General features: G+C 59.9%; 1 protein-coding gene across 1 annotated transcript in view; it reads left to right on the forward strand.

The window, feature by feature from the left end:
* Nucleotides 1-942: 942 nt before the first annotated feature.
* LOC137327685 (transmembrane protein 216-like) overlaps nucleotides 943-16,427 on the forward strand; it is a 107,641-nt gene continuing 92,156 nt past the window's right edge. Inside the window, exon 1 of the mRNA XM_067993493.1 lies at nucleotides 943-985. Within this exon, the coding sequence (XP_067849594.1) occupies nucleotides 976-985 (10 nt within the window). The 5' untranslated portion in view covers nucleotides 943-975. The remainder of the gene's footprint in view (nucleotides 986-16,427) is intronic.

Below are 16,427 nucleotides of genomic sequence, written 5' to 3' on the forward strand. Positions count from 1 at the left end.
CGCTGCACACTGGAATCTGCAGTTCTCAGTTGGTGTCTTGTCTGGGAAGCGGAAAATATCAAACATTAGATCAACTTTGTTAAGGCTAAAACAATTGATTGAATTTATTGGATGATTTATAGAAGGAAAGATATCAGACAAATGCTAAATGGCACAAGTGACAACAAAGCTGTGCTTAAGGTTCTTGAAATGGAACAGTTTCTAGCTGAACCTTTTGTTTCTTGGTAAACAGAATGCAGTCTTCAGATTGAGATGTTCTATGCGAGACACATGAACCCCAAATAGTCTTGGAGTTCAATGCACCAGCGTGTACTATAATTTCTTTGATGCAAAAACTTAGGAGGCAGTTTTGATAAGTTTACAAAGTACACCACATGAGAAAGCTGACCGGGAACAGAACTGCGACGAGAACCTTCCTGATGTGAAGGGCTCAGGACTGTACTGGGAAATTTAGTTAACCATCGCTCTTTGGACTAGAAAATGGGCAGAGCTCCACGATCCCCGATTCCTAAGTTGCAACGAAGGAGGAAACTTCAGAAATACAATGATTATTTTGGATAATGGATTATGGTGGTGGTCACCTTGCTCAAGAGCATTATTGCATAAGCCTTGAGATACCAGCCCAGGTCAACAGTGATTACCCCTGGTTAATCAATGTGAACCGAGCTCAGATCAGCACTGACCGGGACTCGAACCTTCCTGATGTGAAGGGCTCAGGACTGGACTGGGAAATGGATTTAACCATCGCCATTTGGACCAGAAAATGGGCAGAGCGCCACGATCCCCGATTCCGAAGCCGGGTCCGACTCCGCTAAGTATGGTTTTAAAAATGTGACCTGTGTCGATGGGAGGCCGCTGTGAAACAGCCCGGCGTCTTCAAACAGGCGAAAAATCCATCGCTCGAGCACCCGGCCCGGGGCCCGTCACCAGGAAGTGACGGAGAGACGCTGGAAACCGTTGTTGTGGTGACGCAAAATGGCGAGAGGTGAGTGAGGGGTGATCGGGAGTGGAGAGTGATCGGGAGTGGAGAGTGAGGAGTGATCGGGAGTGGAGAGTGAGGAGTGATCGGGAGTGGAGAGTGATCGGGAGTGGAGAGTGATCGGGAGTGGAGAGTGAGGAGTGATCGGGAGTGGAGAGTGATCGGGAGTGGAGAGTGAGGAGTGATCGGGAGTGGAGAGTGAGGAGTGATCGGGAGTGGAGAGTGAGGAGTGATCGGGAGTGGAGAGTGATCGGGAGTGGAGAGTGAGGAGTGATCGGGAGTGGAGAGTGAGGAGTGATCGGGAGTGGAGAGTGAGGAGTGATCGGGAGTGGAGAGTGATCGGGAGTGGAGAGTGAGGAGTGATCGGGAGTGGAGAGTGATTGGGGGTAGAGAGTGATCGGGGGTGGAGGGTGATTGGGGGTAGAGAGTGATCGGGGGTGGAGAGTGATCGGGGGTAGAGGGTGATCGGGGGTGGAGAGTGATCGGGAGTGGAGAGTGAGGAGTGATCGGGAGTGGAGGGTGATTGGGGGTAGAGAGTGATCGGGAGTGGAGGGTGATTGGGGGTAGAGAGTGATCGGGGGTGGAGAGTGATCGGGGGTAGAGGGTGATCGGGGGTGGAGAGTGATCGGGGGTAGAGGGTGATCGGGAGTGGAGAGTGATCGGGAGTGGAGGGTGATCGGGGGTGGAGAGTGATCGGGAGTGGAGAGTGATCGGGGGTAGAGGGTGATCGGGAGTGGAGAGTGAGCGGGAGTGGAGAGTGATTGGGAGTGGAGGGTGATCGGGGGTAGAGGGTGATCGGGAGTGGAGAGTGATCGGGGGTAGAGGGTGATCGGGAGTGGAGAGTGATCGGGAGTAGAGGGTGATCGGGAGTGGAGAGTGAGCGGGAGTAGAGGGTGATCGGGAGTGGAGAGTGAGCGGGAGTGGAGAGTGATTGGGAGTGGAGGGTGATCGGGGGTAGAGGGTGATCGGGAGTGGAGGGTGATCGGGAGTGGAGAGTGATCGGGAGTAGAGGGTGATCGGGAGTGGAGAGTGAGCGGGAGTGGAGAGTGATTGGGAGTGGAGGGTGATCGGGGGTAGAGGGTGATCGGGAGTGGAGAGTGATCGGGGGTAGAGGGTGATCGGGAGTGGAGAGTGATCGGGGGTAGAGAGTGATCGGGAGTGGAGAGTGATCGGGAGTGGAGAGTGATGGGGTGTAGAGAGTGATCGGGAGTGGAGAGTGATCGGGGGTAGAGGGTGATCGGGAGTGGAGAGTGATCGGGGGTAGAGAGTGATCGGGGGTAGAGGGTGATCGGGAGTGGAGAGTGATCGGGGGTAGAGAGTGATCGGGGGGCAGAGGGTGATCGGGAGTGGAGAGTGATCGGGAGTGGAGAGTGATCGGGGGGAGAGAGTGATCGGGGGTAGAGAGTGATCGGGAGTGGAGAGTGATCGGGGGAGAGGGTGATCGGGGGTAGAGAGTGATCGGGTGCAGAGAGTGATCGGGGGTAGAGAGTGATCGGGAGTGGAGAGTGATCGGGGGTAGAGAGTGATCGGGAGTGGAGAGTGATCGGGGGTGGAGGGTGATCGGGAGTGGAGAGTGATCGGGGGTAGAGAGTGATCGGGGGGTAGAGGGTGATCGGGAGTGGAGAGTGATCGGGGGTAGAGGGTGATCGGGGGTAGAGAGTGATCGGGAGTAGAGGGTGATCGGGGGTGGAGGGTGATCGGGGGTAGAGAGTGATCGGGAGTGGAGAGTGATCGGGAGTGGAGAGTGATCGGGGGTAGAGAGTGATCGGGAGTGGAGAGTGATCGGGAGTGGAGAGTGATCGGGGGTAGAGAGTGATCGGGAGTGGAGAGTGATCGGGAGTGGAGAGTGATTGGGGGTAGAGAGTGATCGGGGGTGGAGAGTGATCGGGGGTAGAGGGTGATCGGGGGTGGAGAGTGATCGGGAGTGGAGAGTGAGGAGTGATCGGGAGTGGAGGGTGATTGGGGGTAGAGAGTGATCGGGAGTGGAGGGTGATTGGGGGTAGAGAGTGATCGGGGGTGGAGAGTGATCGGGGGTAGAGGGTGATCGGGGGTGGAGAGTGATCGGGGGTAGAGGGTGATCGGGAGTGGAGAGTGATCGGGAGTGGAGGGTGATCGGGGGTGGAGAGTGATCGGGAGTGGAGAGTGATCGGGGGTAGAGGGTGATCGGGAGTGGAGAGTGAGCGGGAGTGGAGAGTGATTGGGAGTGGAGGGTGATCGGGGGTAGAGGGTGATCGGGAGTGGAGAGTGATCGGGGGTAGAGGGTGATCGGGAGTGGAGAGTGATCGGGAGTAGAGGGTGATCGGGAGTGGAGAGTGAGCGGGAGTAGAGGGTGATCGGGAGTGGAGAGTGAGCGGGAGTGGAGAGTGATTGGGAGTGGAGGGTGATCGGGGGTAGAGGGTGATCGGGAGTGGAGGGTGATCGGGAGTGGAGAGTGATCGGGAGTAGAGGGTGATCGGGAGTGGAGAGTGAGCTGGAGTGGAGAGTGATTGGGAGTGGAGGGTGATCGGGGGTAGAGGGTGATCGGGAGTGGAGAGTGATCGGGGGTAGAGGGTGATCGGGAGTGGAGAGTGATCGGGGGTAGAGAGTGATCGGGAGTGGAGAGTGATCGGGAGTGGAGAGTGATGGGGGGTAGAGAGTGATCGGGAGTGGAGAGTGATCGGGGGTAGAGGGTGATCGGGAGTGGAGAGTGATCGGGGGTAGAGAGTGATCGGGGGTAGAGGGTGATCGGGAGTGGAGAGTGATCGGGGGTAGAGAGTGATCGGGGGGCAGAGGGTGATCGGGAGTGGAGAGTGATCGGGAGTGGAGAGTGATCGGGGGGAGAGAGTGATCGGGGGTAGAGAGTGATCGGGAGTGGAGAGTGATCGGGGGAGAGGGTGATCGGGGGTAGAGAGTGATCGGGTGCAGAGAGTGATCGGGGGTAGAGAGTGATCGGGAGTGGAGAGTGATCGGGGGTAGAGAGTGATCGGGAGTGGAGAGTGATCGGGGGTGGAGGGTGATCGGGAGTGGAGAGTGATCGGGGGTAGAGAGTGATCGGGGGGTAGAGGGTGATCGGGAGTGGAGAGTGATCGGGGGTAGAGGGTGATCGGGGGTAGAGAGTGATCGGGAGTAGAGGGTGATCGGGGGTGGAGGGTGATCGGGGGTAGAGAGTGATCGGGAGTGGAGAGTGATCGGGAGTGGAGAGTGATCGGGGGTAGAGAGTGATCGGGAGTGGAGAGTGATCGGGAGTGGAGAGTGATCGGGGGTAGAGAGTGATCGGGAGTGGAGAGTGATCGGGAGTGGAGAGTGATCGGGAGTGGAGAGTGATCGGGGGTAGAGAGTGATCGGGAGTGGAGAGTGATCGGGGGTAGAGGGTGATCGGGAGTAGAGAGTGATCGGGAGTGGAGAGTGATCGGGGGTAGAGGGTGATCGGGAGTGGAGAGTGATCGGGGGTAGAGAGTGATCGGGGGGAGAGGGTGATCGGGAGTGGAGAGTGATCGGGGGGAGAGGGTGATCGGGGGGTAGAGGGTGATCGGGAGTGGAGAGTGATCGGGAGTGGAGAGTGATCGGGGGTAGAGGGTGATCGGGAGTGGAGCGTGATCGGGGGTAGAGAGTGATCGGGGGTAGAGGGTGATCGGGAGTGGAGAGTGATCGGGGGTGGAGAGTGATCGGGGGGCAGAGGGTGATCGGGAGAGGAGAGTGATCGGGAGTGGAGAGTGATCGGGGGGAGAGAGTGATCGGGGGTAGAGAGTGATCGGGAGTGGAGAGTGATCGGGGGAGAGGGTGATCGGGGGTAGAGAGTGATCGGGTGTAGAGAGTGATCGGGGGTAGAGAGTGATCGGGAGTGGAGAGTGATCGGGGGTAGAGGGTGATCGGGGGTGGAGAGTGATCGGGAGTGGAGAGTGAGGAGTGATCGGGAGTGGAGGGTGATTGGGGGTAGAGAGTGATCGGGAGTGGAGGGTGATTGGGGGTAGAGAGTGATCGGGGGTGGAGAGTGATCGGGGGTAGAGGGTGATCGGGGGTGGAGAGTGATCGGGGGTAGAGGGTGATCGGGAGTGGAGAGTGATCGGGAGTGGAGGGTGATCGGGGGTGGAGAGTGATCGGGAGTGGAGAGTGATCGGGGGTAGAGGGTGATCGGGAGTGGAAAGTGAGCGGGAGTGGAGAGTGATTGGGAGTGGAGGGTGATCGGGGGTAGAGGGTGATCGGGAGTGGAGAGTGATCGGGGGTAGAGGGTGATCGGGAGTGGAGAGTGATCGGGAGTAGAGGGTGATCGGGAGTGGAGAGTGAGCGGGAGTAGAGGGTGATCGGGAGTGGAGAGTGAGCGGGAGTGGAGAGTGATTGGGAGTGGAGGGTGATCGGGGGTAGAGGGTGATCGGGAGTGGAGGGTGATCGGGAGTGGAGAGTGATCGGGAGTAGAGGGTGATCGGGAGTGGAGAGTGAGCTGGAGTGGAGAGTGATTGGGAGTGGAGGGTGATCGGGGGTAGAGGGTGATCGGGAGTGGAGAGTGATCGGGGGTAGAGGGTGATCGGGAGTGGAGAGTGATCGGGGGTAGAGAGTGATCGGGAGTGGAGAGTGATCGGGAGTGGAGAGTGATGGGGGGTAGAGAGTGATCGGGAGTGGAGAGTGATCGGGGGTAGAGGGTGATCGGGAGTGGAGAGTGATCGGGGGTAGAGAGTGATCGGGGGTAGAGGGTGATCGGGAGTGGAGAGTGATCGGGGGTAGAGAGTGATCGGGGGGCAGAGGGTGATCGGGAGTGGAGAGTGATCGGGAGTGGAGAGTGATCGGGGGGAGAGAGTGATCGGGGGTAGAGAGTGATCGGGAGTGGAGAGTGATCGGGGGAGAGGGTGATCGGGGGTAGAGAGTGATCGGGTGCAGAGAGTGATCGGGGGTAGAGAGTGATCGGGAGTGGAGAGTGATCGGGGGTAGAGAGTGATCGGGAGTGGAGAGTGATCGGGGGTGGAGGGTGATCGGGAGTGGAGAGTGATCGGGGGTAGAGAGTGATCGGGGGGTAGAGGGTGATCGGGAGTGGAGAGTGATCGGGGGTAGAGGGTGATCGGGGGTAGAGAGTGATCGGGAGTAGAGGGTGATCGGGGGTGGAGGGTGATCGGGGGTAGAGAGTGATCGGGAGTGGAGAGTGATCGGGAGTGGAGAGTGATCGGGGGTAGAGAGTGATCGGGAGTGGAGAGTGATCGGGAGTGGAGAGTGATCGGGGGTAGAGAGTGATCGGGAGTGGAGAGTGATCGGGAGTGGAGAGTGATCGGGAGTGGAGAGTGATCGGGGGTAGAGAGTGATCGGGAGTGGAGAGTGATCGGGGGTAGAGGGTGATCGGGAGTAGAGAGTGATCGGGAGTGGAGAGTGATCGGGGGTAGAGGGTGATCGGGAGTGGAGAGTGATCAGGGGTAGAGAGTGATCGGGGGGAGAGGGTGATCGGGAGTGGAGAGTGATCGGGGGGAGAGGGTGATCGGGGGGTAGAGGGTGATCGGGAGTGGAGAGTGATCGGGAGTGGAGAGTGATCGGGGGTAGAGGGTGATCGGGAGTGGAGCGTGATCGGGGGTAGAGAGTGATCGGGGGTAGAGGGTGATCGGGAGTGGAGAGTGATCGGGGGTGGAGAGTGATCGGGGGGCAGAGGGTGATCGGGAGAGGAGAGTGATCGGGAGTGGAGAGTGATCGGGGGGAGAGAGTGATCGGGGGTAGAGAGTGATCGGGAGTGGAGAGTGATCGGGGGAGAGGGTGATCGGGGGTAGAGAGTGATCGGGTGTAGAGAGTGATCGGGGGTAGAGAGTGATCGGGAGTGGAGAGTGATCGGGGGTAGAGAGTGATCGGGAGTGGAGAGTGATCGGGGGTAGAGGGTGATCGGGAGTGGAGAGTGATCGGGGGTAGAGAGTGATCGGGGGGTAGAGGGTGATCGGGAGTGGAGAGTGATCGGGGGTAGAGGGTGATCGGGGGTAGAGAGTGATCGGGAGTGGAGGGTGATCGGGGGTGGAGGGTGATCGGGGGTAGAGAGTGATCGGGAGTGGAGAGTGATCGGGGGTAGAGAGTGATCGGGAGTGGAGAGTGATCGGGAGTGGAGAGTGATCGGGGGTAGAGAGTGATCGGGAGTGGAGAGTGATCGGGAGTGGAGAGTGATCGGGGGTAGAGAGTGATCGGGAGTGGAGAGTGATCGGGAGTGGAGAGTGATCGGGGGTAGAGAGTGATCGGGAGTGGAGAGTGATCGGGGGTAGAGGGTGATCGGGAGTAGAGAGTGATCGGGAGTGGAGAGTGATCGGGGGTAGAGGGTGATCGGGAGTGGAGAGTGATCGGGGGTAGAGAGTGATCGGGGGGAGAGGGTGATCGGGAGTGGAGAGTGATCGGGGGTAGAGGGTGATCGGGGGGTAGAGGGTGATCGGGAGTGGAGAGTGATCGGGAGTGGAGAGTGATCGGGGGTAGAGGGTGAGGAGTGATTGGGGGTGGAGAGGGTGGGGAGTGATCGGGGGTAGAGAGTGAGGAGTGATCGTGGGTGGAGAGTGATCGGGGGAGAGGGTGATCGGGGGGAGAGAGTGATCAGGAGTGGAGAGTGATCGGGAGTGGAGAGTGATCGGGGGTAGAGGGTGAGGAGTGATCGGGGGTAGAGAGTGATCGGGAGTGGAGAGTGATCGGGAGTGGAGAGTGATCGGGGGTAGAGGGTGATCGGGGGTAGAGGGTGATCGGGAGTGGAGAGTGATCGGGGGTGGAGAGTGATCGGGGGTAGAGAGTGATCAGGAGTGGAGAGTGATCGGGAGTGGAGAGTGATCGGGGGTAGAGGGTGAGGAGTGATCGGGAGTGGAGAGTGATCGGGGGTAGAGGGTGATCGGGGGTAGAGGGTGATCGGGAGTGGAGAGTGATCGGGGGTAGAGGGTGATCGGGGGGTAGAGGGTGATCGGGAGTGGAGAGTGATCGGGAGTGGAGAGTGATCGGGGGTAGAGGGTGATCGGGAGTGGAGCGTGATCGGGGGTAGAGAGTGATCGGGGGTAGAGGGTGATCGGGAGTGGAGAGTGATCGGGGGTGGAGAGTGATCGGGGGGCAGAGGGTGATCGGGAGTGGAGAGTGATCGGGAGTGGAGAGTGATCGGGGGGAGAGAGTGATCGGGGGTAGAGAGTGATCGGGAGTGGAGAGTGATCGGGGGAGAGGGTGATCGGGGGTAGAGAGTGATCGGGTGTAGAGAGTGATCGGGGGTAGAGAGTGATCGGGAGTGGAGAGTGATCGGGGGTAGAGAGTGATCGGGAGTGGAGAGTGATCGGGGGTAGAGGGTGATCGGGAGTGGAGAGTGATCGGGGGTAGAGAGTGATCGGGGGGTAGAGGGTGATCGGGAGTGGAGAGTGATCGGGGGTAGAGGGTGATCGGGGGTAGAGAGTGATCGGGAGTGGAGGGTGATCGGGGGTGGAGGGTGATCGGGGGTAGAGAGTGATCGGGAGTGGAGAGTGATCGGGGGTAGAGAGTGATCGGGAGTGGAGAGTGATCGGGAGTGGAGAGTGATCGGGGGTAGAGAGTGATCGGGAGTGGAGAGTGATCGGGAGTGGAGAGTGATCGGGGGTAGAGAGTGATCGGGAGTGGAGAGTGATCGGGAGTGGAGAGTGATCGGGAGTGGAGAGTGATCGGGGGTAGAGAGTGATCGGGAGTGGAGAGTGATCGGGGGTAGAGGGTGATCGGGAGTAGAGAGTGATCGGGAGTGGAGAGTGATCGGGGGTAGAGGGTGATCGGGAGTGGAGAGTGATCGGGGGTAGAGAGTGATCGGGGGGAGAGGGTGATCGGGAGTGGAGAGTGATCGGGGGTAGAGGGTGATCGGGGGGTAGAGGGTGATCGGGAGTGGAGAGTGATCGGGAGTGGAGAGTGATCGGGGGTAGAGGGTGAGGAGTGATTCGGGGTGGAGAGGGTGGGGAGTGATCGGGGGTAGAGAGTGAGGAGTGATCGTGGGTGGAGAGTGATCGGGGGAGAGGGTGATCGGGGGGAGAGAGTGATCAGGAGTGGAGAGTGATCGGGAGTGGAGAGTGATCGGGGGTAGAGGGTGAGGAGTGATCGGGGGTAGAGAGTGATCGGGAGTGGAGAGTGATCGGGAGTGGAGAGTGATCGGGGGTAGAGAGTGATCAGGAGTGGAGAGTGATCGGGAGTGGAGAGTGATCGGGGGTAGAGGGTGAGGAGTGATCGGGAGTGGAGAGTGATCGGGGGTAGAGGGTGATCGGGGGTAGAGGGTGATCGGGAGTGGAGAGTGATCGGGGGTAGAGGGTGATCGGGGGTAGAGAGTGATCGGGAGTGGAGAGTGATCGGGAGTGGAGAGTGAGCGGGAAGTGGAGAGTGAGGAGTGATCGGGAGTGGAGAGTGATCGGGAGTGGAGAGTGATCGGGGGTAGAGAGTGATCGGGGGAGAGGGTGATCGGGAGTGGAGAGTGATCGGGGGTAGAGAGTGATCGGGAGTGGAGAGTGATCGGGAGTGGAGAGTGATCGGGGGTAGAGGGTGATCGGGAGTGGAGCGTGATCGGGAGTGGAGAGTGATCGGGAGTGGACAGTGATCGGGGGTAGAGAGTGATCGGGGGTAGAGAGTGATCGGGAGTGGAGAGTGATCGGGGGTAGAGAGTGATCGGGAGTGGAGAGTGATCGGGAGTGGAGAGTGATCGGGGGTAGAGAGTGATCGGGAGTGGAGAGTGATCGGGAGTGGAGAGTGATCGGGGGTAGAGAGTGATCGGGGGTAGAGAGTGATCGGGAGTGGAGAGTGATCGGGAGTGGAGAGTGATCGGGAGTGGAGAGTGATCGGGGGTAGAGAGTGATCGGGGGTGGAGGGTGATCGGGAGTGGAGAGTGATCGGGAGTGGAGAGTGATCGGGGGTAGAGAGTGATCGGGGGAGAGGGTGATCGGGAGTGGAGAGTGATCGGGGGTAGAGAGTGATCGGGAGTGGAGAGTGATCGGGAGTGGAGAGTGATCGGGGGTAGAGGGTGATCGGGAGTGGAGCGTGATCGGGAGTGGAGAGTGATCGGGAGTGGACAGTGATCGGGGGTAGAGAGTGATCGGGGGTAGAGAGTGATCGGGAGTGGAGAGTGATCGGGGGTAGAGAGTGATCGGGAGTGGAGAGTGATCGGGAGTGGAGAGTGATCGGGGGTAGAGAGTGATCGGGAGTGGAGAGTGATCGGGAGTGGAGAGTGATCGGGGGTAGAGAGTGATCGGGGGTAGAGAGTGATCGGGAGTGGAGAGTGATCGGGAGTGGAGAGTGATCGGGAGTGGAGAGTGATCGGGAGTGGAGAGTGATCGGGGGTAGAGAGTGATCGGGGGTGGAGGGTGATCGGGGGTAGAGGGTGATCGGGAGTGGAGAGTGATCGGGAGTGGAGAGTGATCAGGAGTGGAGAGTGATCGGGGGTAGAGAGTGATCGGGAGTGGAGAGTGATCGGGAGTGGAGAGTGATCGGGGGTAGAGGGTGATCGGGAGTGGAGAGTGATCGGGAGTGGAGAGTGATCGGGGGTAGAGAGTGATCGGGAGTGGAGAGTGATCGGGGGTAGAGGGTGATCGGGAGTGGAGAGTGATCGGGGGTAGAGAGTGATCGGGGGGTAGAGAGTGATCGGGAGTGGAGAGTGATCGGGGGGTAGAGGGTGATCGGGAGTGGAGAGTGATCGGGGGTAGAGGGTGATCGGGGGTAGAGAGTGATCGGGAGTGGAGGGTGATCGGGGGTGGAGGGTGATCGGGGGTAGAGAGTGATCGGGAGTGGAGAGTGATCGGGGGTAGAGAGTGATCGGGAGTGGAGAGTGATCGGGAGTGGAGAGTGATCGGGAGTGGAGAGTGATCGGGGGTAGAGAGTGATCGGGAGTGGAGAGTGATCGGGAGTGGAGAGTGATCGGGAGTGGAGAGTGATCGGGAGTGGAGAGTGATCGGGGGTAGAGGGTGATCGGGAGTAGAGAGTGATCGGGAGTGGAGAGTGATCGGGGGTAGAGGGTGATCGGGAGTGGAGAGTGATCGGGGGGAAAGAGTGATCGGGGGGAGAGGGTGATCGGGAGTGGAGAGTGATCGGGGGGAGAGGGTGATCGGGGGGTAGAGGGTGATTGGGAGTGGAGAGTGATCGGGAGTGGAGAGTGATCGGGGGTAGAGGGTGAGGAGTGATTGGGGGTGGAGAGGGTGGGGAGTGATCGGGGGTAGAGATTGAGAAGTGATCGTGGGTGGAGAGTGATCGGGGGAGAGGCTGATCGGGGGGAGAGAGTGATCAGGAGTGGAGAGTGATCGGGGGTAGAGGGTGATCGGGGGTAGAGGGTGATCGGGAGTGGAGAGTGATCGGGGGTAGAGAGTGATTGGGGGTAGAGGGTGAGGAGTTATCGGGGGTCGAGAGTGATCGGGAGTGGAGAGTGATCGGGAGTGGAGAGTGATCGGGAGTGGAGAGTGATCGGGGGAGAGGGTGATCGGGAGTGGAGAGTGATCGGGAGTGGAGGGTGATCGGAGTGGAGAGTGATCGGGGTAGAGAGTGATCGGGAGTGGAGAGTGATCGGGGGTAGAGGGTGATCGGGAGTGGAGAGTGATCGGGGGTAGAGGGTGATCGGGGGTAGAGAGTGATCGGGGGTAGAGAGTGAGGAGTGATCGCGAGTGGAGAGTGATCGGGAGTAGAGGGTGATCGGGAGTGGGGAGTGATCGGGGGTAGAGGGTGATCGGGGGGTAGAGGGTGATCGGGAGTGGAGAGTGATCGGGGGTAGAGAGTGATTGGGGGTAGAGGGTGAGGAGTGATCGGGGGTAGAGAGTGATCGGGAGTGGAGAGTGATTGGGAGTGGAGAGTGATGGGGGGTAGAGAGTGATCGGGAGTGGAGAGTGATCGGGGGAGAGGGTGATCGGGGGGAGAGAGTGATCGGGAGTGGAGAGTGATCGGGAGTGGAGAGTGATCGGGGGTAGAGGGTGAGGAGTGATTGGGGGTGGAGAGGGTGGGGAGTGATCGGGGGTAGAGAGTGAGGAGTGATCGTGGGTGGAGAGGGTGGGGAGTGATCGGGGGTAGAGGGTGAGGAGTGATCGGGGGTAGAGGGTGAGGAGTGATCGGGGGTAGAGAGTGATCAGGAGTGGAGAGTGATCGGGGGTAGAGAGTGATCGGGGGTAGAGGGTGATCGGGGGTAGAGAGTGATCGGGGGTAGAGAGTTATCGGGAGTGGAGAGTGATCGGGGGTAGAGGGTGATCGGGAGTGGGGAGTGATCGGGGGTAGAGAGTGATTGGGGGTAGAGGGTGATCGGGAGTGGAGAGTGATCGGGGGGAGAGGGTGATCGGGAGTGGAGAGTGATCGGGGGTAGAGAGTGATTGGGGGTAGAGGGTGAGGAGTGATCGGGGGTAGAGAGTGAGCGGGAGTGGAGAGTGATCGGGAGTGGAGTGTGATCGGGAGTGGAGCGTGATCGGGGGAGAGGGTGATCGGGGGGAGAGAGTGATCGGGAGTGGAGAGTGATCGGGAGTGGAGAGTGATCGGGGGTGGAGAGTGATCGGGGGTAGAGAGTGATCGGGGGTAGAGGGTGATCGGGAGTGGAGAGTGATCGGGGGTAGAGAGTGATCGGGGGTAGAGGGTGATCGGGAGTGGAGAGTGATCGGGGGGAGAGGGTGATCGGGAGTGGAGAGTGATCGGGGGTAGAGGGTGATCGGGGGGTAGAGGGTGATCGGGAGTGGAGAGTGATCGGGGGTAGAGAGTGATTGGGGGTAGAGAGTGATCGGGGGTAGAGAGTGAGCGGGAGTGGAGAGTGATCGGGAGTGGAGAGTGATGGGGGGAGAGGGTGATCGGGGGGAGAGAGTGATCGGGAGTGGAGAGTGATCGGGGGTGGAGAGTGATCGGGGGTAGAGAGTGATCGGGAGTGGAGAGTGATCGGGGGTAGAGGGTGATCGGGAGTGGAGAGTGATCGGGGGTAGAGGGTGATCGGGGGTAGAGAGTGATCGGGGGTAGAGAGTGAGGAGTGATCGAGGGTAAGGAGTGATCGGGAGTGGAGAGTGATCGGGGGTAGAGGGTGATCAGGAGTGGAGAGTGATCGGGGGTAGAGAGTGATCGGGAGTGGAGAGTGATCGGGGGTAGAGGGTGATCGGGGGTAGAGGGTGATCGGGAGTGGAGAGTGATCGGGGGTAGAGGGTGATCGGGGGTAGAGAGTGATCGGGAGTGGAGAGTGATCGGGAGTGGAGAGTGAGCGGGAAGTGGAGAGTGAGGAGTGATCGGGAGTGGAGAGTGATCGGGAGTGGAGAGTGATCGGGGGTAGAGAGTGATCGGGGGAGAGGGTGATCGGGAGTGGAGAGTGATCGGGGGTCGAGAGTGATCGGGAGTGGAGAGTGATCGGGAGTGGAGAGTGATCGGGGGTAGAGGGTGATCGGGAGTGGAGCGTGATCGGGAGTGGAGAGTGATCGGGAGTGGACAGTGATCGGGGGTAGAGAGTGATCGGGGGTAGAGAGTGATCGGGAGTGGAGAGTGATCGGGGGTAGAGAGTGATCGGGGGAGAGGGTGATCGGGAGTGGAGAGTGATCGGGAGTGGAGAGTGATCGGCGGTAGAGAGTGATCGGGAGTGGAGAGTGATCGGGAGTGGAGAGTGATCGGGGGTAGAGAGTGATCGGGGGTAGAGAGTGATCGGGAGTGGAGAGTGATCGGGAGTGGAGAGTGATCGGGAGTGGAGAGTGATCGGGGGTAGAGAGTGATCGGGGGTGGAGGGTGATCGGGGGTAGAGGGTGATCGGGAGTGGAGAGTGATCGGGGGTAGAGAGTGATCGGGAGTGGAGAGTGATCGGGGGTAGAGAGTGATCGGGGGAGAGGGTGATCGGGAGTGGAGAGTGATCGGGAGTGGAGAGTGATCAGGAGTGGAGAGTGATCGGGGGTAGAGAGTGATCGGGAGTGGAGAGTGATCGGGAGTGGAGAGTGATCGGGGGTAGAGGGTGATCGGGAGTGGAGAGTGATCGGGAGTGGAGAGTGATCGGGGGTAGAGAGTGATCGGGAGTGGAGAGTGATCGGGGGTAGAGGGTGATCGGGAGTGGAGAGTGATCGGGGGTAGAGAGTGATCGGGGGGTAGAGAGTGATCGGGAGTGGAGAGTGATCGGGGGGTAGAGGGTGATCGGGAGTGGAGAGTGATCGGGGGTAGAGGGTGATCGGGGGTAGAGAGTGATCGGGAGTGGAGGGTGATCGGGGGTGGAGGGTGATCGGGGGTAGAGAGTGATCGGGAGTGGAGAGTGATCGGGGGTAGAGAGTGATCGGGAGTGGAGAGTGATCGGGAGTGGAGAGTGATCGGGAGTGGAGAGTGATCGGGGGTAGAGAGTGATCGGGAGTGGAGAGTGATCGGGAGTGGAGAGTGATCGGGAGTGGAGAGTGATCGGGGGTAGAGGGTGATCGGGAGTAGAGAGTGATCGGGAGTGGAGAGTGATCGGGGGTAGAGGGTGATCGGGAGTGGAGAGTGATCGGGGGGAAAGAGTGATCGGGGGGAGAGGGTGATCGGGAGTGGAGAGTGATCGGGGGGAGAGGGTGATCGGGGGGTAGAGGGTGATTGGGAGTGGAGAGTGATCGGGAGTGGAGAGTGATCGGGGGTAGAGGGTGAGGAGTGATTGGGGGTGGAGAGGGTGGGGAGTGATCGGGGGTAGAGATTGAGGAGTGATCGTGGGTGGAGAGTGATCGGGGGAGAGGCTGATCGGGGGGAGAGAGTGATCAGGAGTGGAGAGTGATCGGGGGTAGAGGGTGATCGGGGGTAGAGGGTGATCGGGAGTGGAGAGTGATCGGGGGTAGAGAGTGATTGGGGGTAGAGGGTGAGGAGTGATCGGGGGTAGAGAGTGATCGGGTGTGGAGAGTGATTGGGAGTGGAGAGTGATGGGGGGTAGAGAGTGATCGGGAGTGGAGAGTGATCGGGGGAGAGGGTGATCGGGGGGAGAGAGTGATCGGGAGTGGAGAGTGATCGGGAGTGGAGAGTGATCGGGGGTAGAGGGTGAGGAGTGATTGGGGGTGGAGAGGGTGGGGAGTGATCGGGGGTAGAGAGTGAGGAGTGATCGTGGGTGGAGAGGGTGGGGAGTGATCGGGGGTAGAGGGTGAGGAGTGATCGGGGGTAGAGGGTGAGGAGTGATCGGGGGTAGAGAGTGATCAGGAGTGGAGAGTGATCGGGGGTAGAGAGTGATCGGGGGTAGAGGGTGATCGGGGGTAGAGAGTGATCGGGGGTAGAGAGTGATCGGGAGTGGAGAGTGATCGGGGGTAGAGGGTGATCGGGAGTGGGGAGTGATCGGGGGTAGAGAGTGATTGGGGGTAGAGGGTGATCGGGAGTGGAGAGTGATCGGGGGGAGAGGGTGATCGGGAGTGGAGAGTGATCGGGGGTAGAGAGTGATTGGGGGTAGAGGGTGAGGAGTGATCGGGGGTAGAGAGTGAGCGGGAGTGGAGAGTGATCGGGAGTGGAGTGTGATCGGGAGTGGAGCGTGATCGGGGGAGAGGGTGATCGGGGGGAGAGAGTGATCGGGAGTGGAGAGTGATCGGGAGTGGAGAGTGATCGGGGGTGGAGAGTGATCGGGGGTAGAGAGTGATCGGGGGTAGAGGGTGATCGGGAGTGGAGAGTGATCGGGGGTAGAGAGTGATCGGGGGTAGAGGGTGATCGGGAGTGGAGAGTGATCGGGGGGAGAGGGTGATCGGGAGTGGAGAGTGATCGGGGGTAGAGGGTGATCGGGGGGTAGAGGGTGATCGGGAGTGGAGAGTGATCGGGGGTAGAGGGTGATCGGGGGTAGAGAGTGATCGGGAGTGGAGAGTGATCGGGAGTGGAGAGTGAGCGGGAAGTGGAGAGTGAGGAGTGATCGGGAGTGGAGAGTGATCGGGAGTGGAGAGTGATCGGGGGTAGAGAGTGATCGGGGGAGAGGGTGATCGGGAGTGGAGAGTGATCGGGGGTCGAGAGTGATCGGGAGTGGAGAGTGATCGGGAGTGGAGAGTGATCGGGGGTAGAGGGTGATCGGGAGTGGAGCGTGATCGGGAGTGGAGAGTGATCGGGAGTGGACAGTGATCGGGGGTAGAGAGTGATCGGGGGTAGAGAGTGATCGGGAGTGGAGAGTGATCGGGGGTAGAGAGTGATCGGGGGAGAGGGTGATCGGGAGTGGAGAGTGATCGGGAGTGGAGAGTGATCGGCGGTAGAGAGTGATCGGGAGTGGAGAGTGATCGGGAGTGGAGAGTGATCGGGGGTAGAGAGTGATCGGGGGTAGAGAGTGATCGGGAGTGGAGAGTGATCGGGAGTGGAGAGTGATCGGGAGTGGAGAGTGATCGGGGGTAGAGAGTGATCGGGGGTGGAGGGTGATCGGGGGTAGAGGGTGATCGGGAGTGGAGAGTGATCGGGGGTAGAGAGTGATCGGGAGTGGAGAGTGATCGGGGGTAGAGAGTGATCGGGGGAGAGGGTGATCGGGAGTGGAGAGTGATCGGGAGTGGAGAGTGATCAGGAGTGGAGAGTGATCGGGGGTAGAGAGTGATCGGGAGTGGAGAGTGATCGGGAGTGGAGAGTGATCGGGGGTAGAGGGTGATCGGGAGTGGAGAGTGATCGGGAG

This window comes from Heptranchias perlo, chromosome 12 (assembly GCF_035084215.1).
Source record: "Heptranchias perlo isolate sHepPer1 chromosome 12, sHepPer1.hap1, whole genome shotgun sequence".
Classification (NCBI taxonomy): Eukaryota; Metazoa; Chordata; class Chondrichthyes; order Hexanchiformes; family Hexanchidae; genus Heptranchias; species Heptranchias perlo.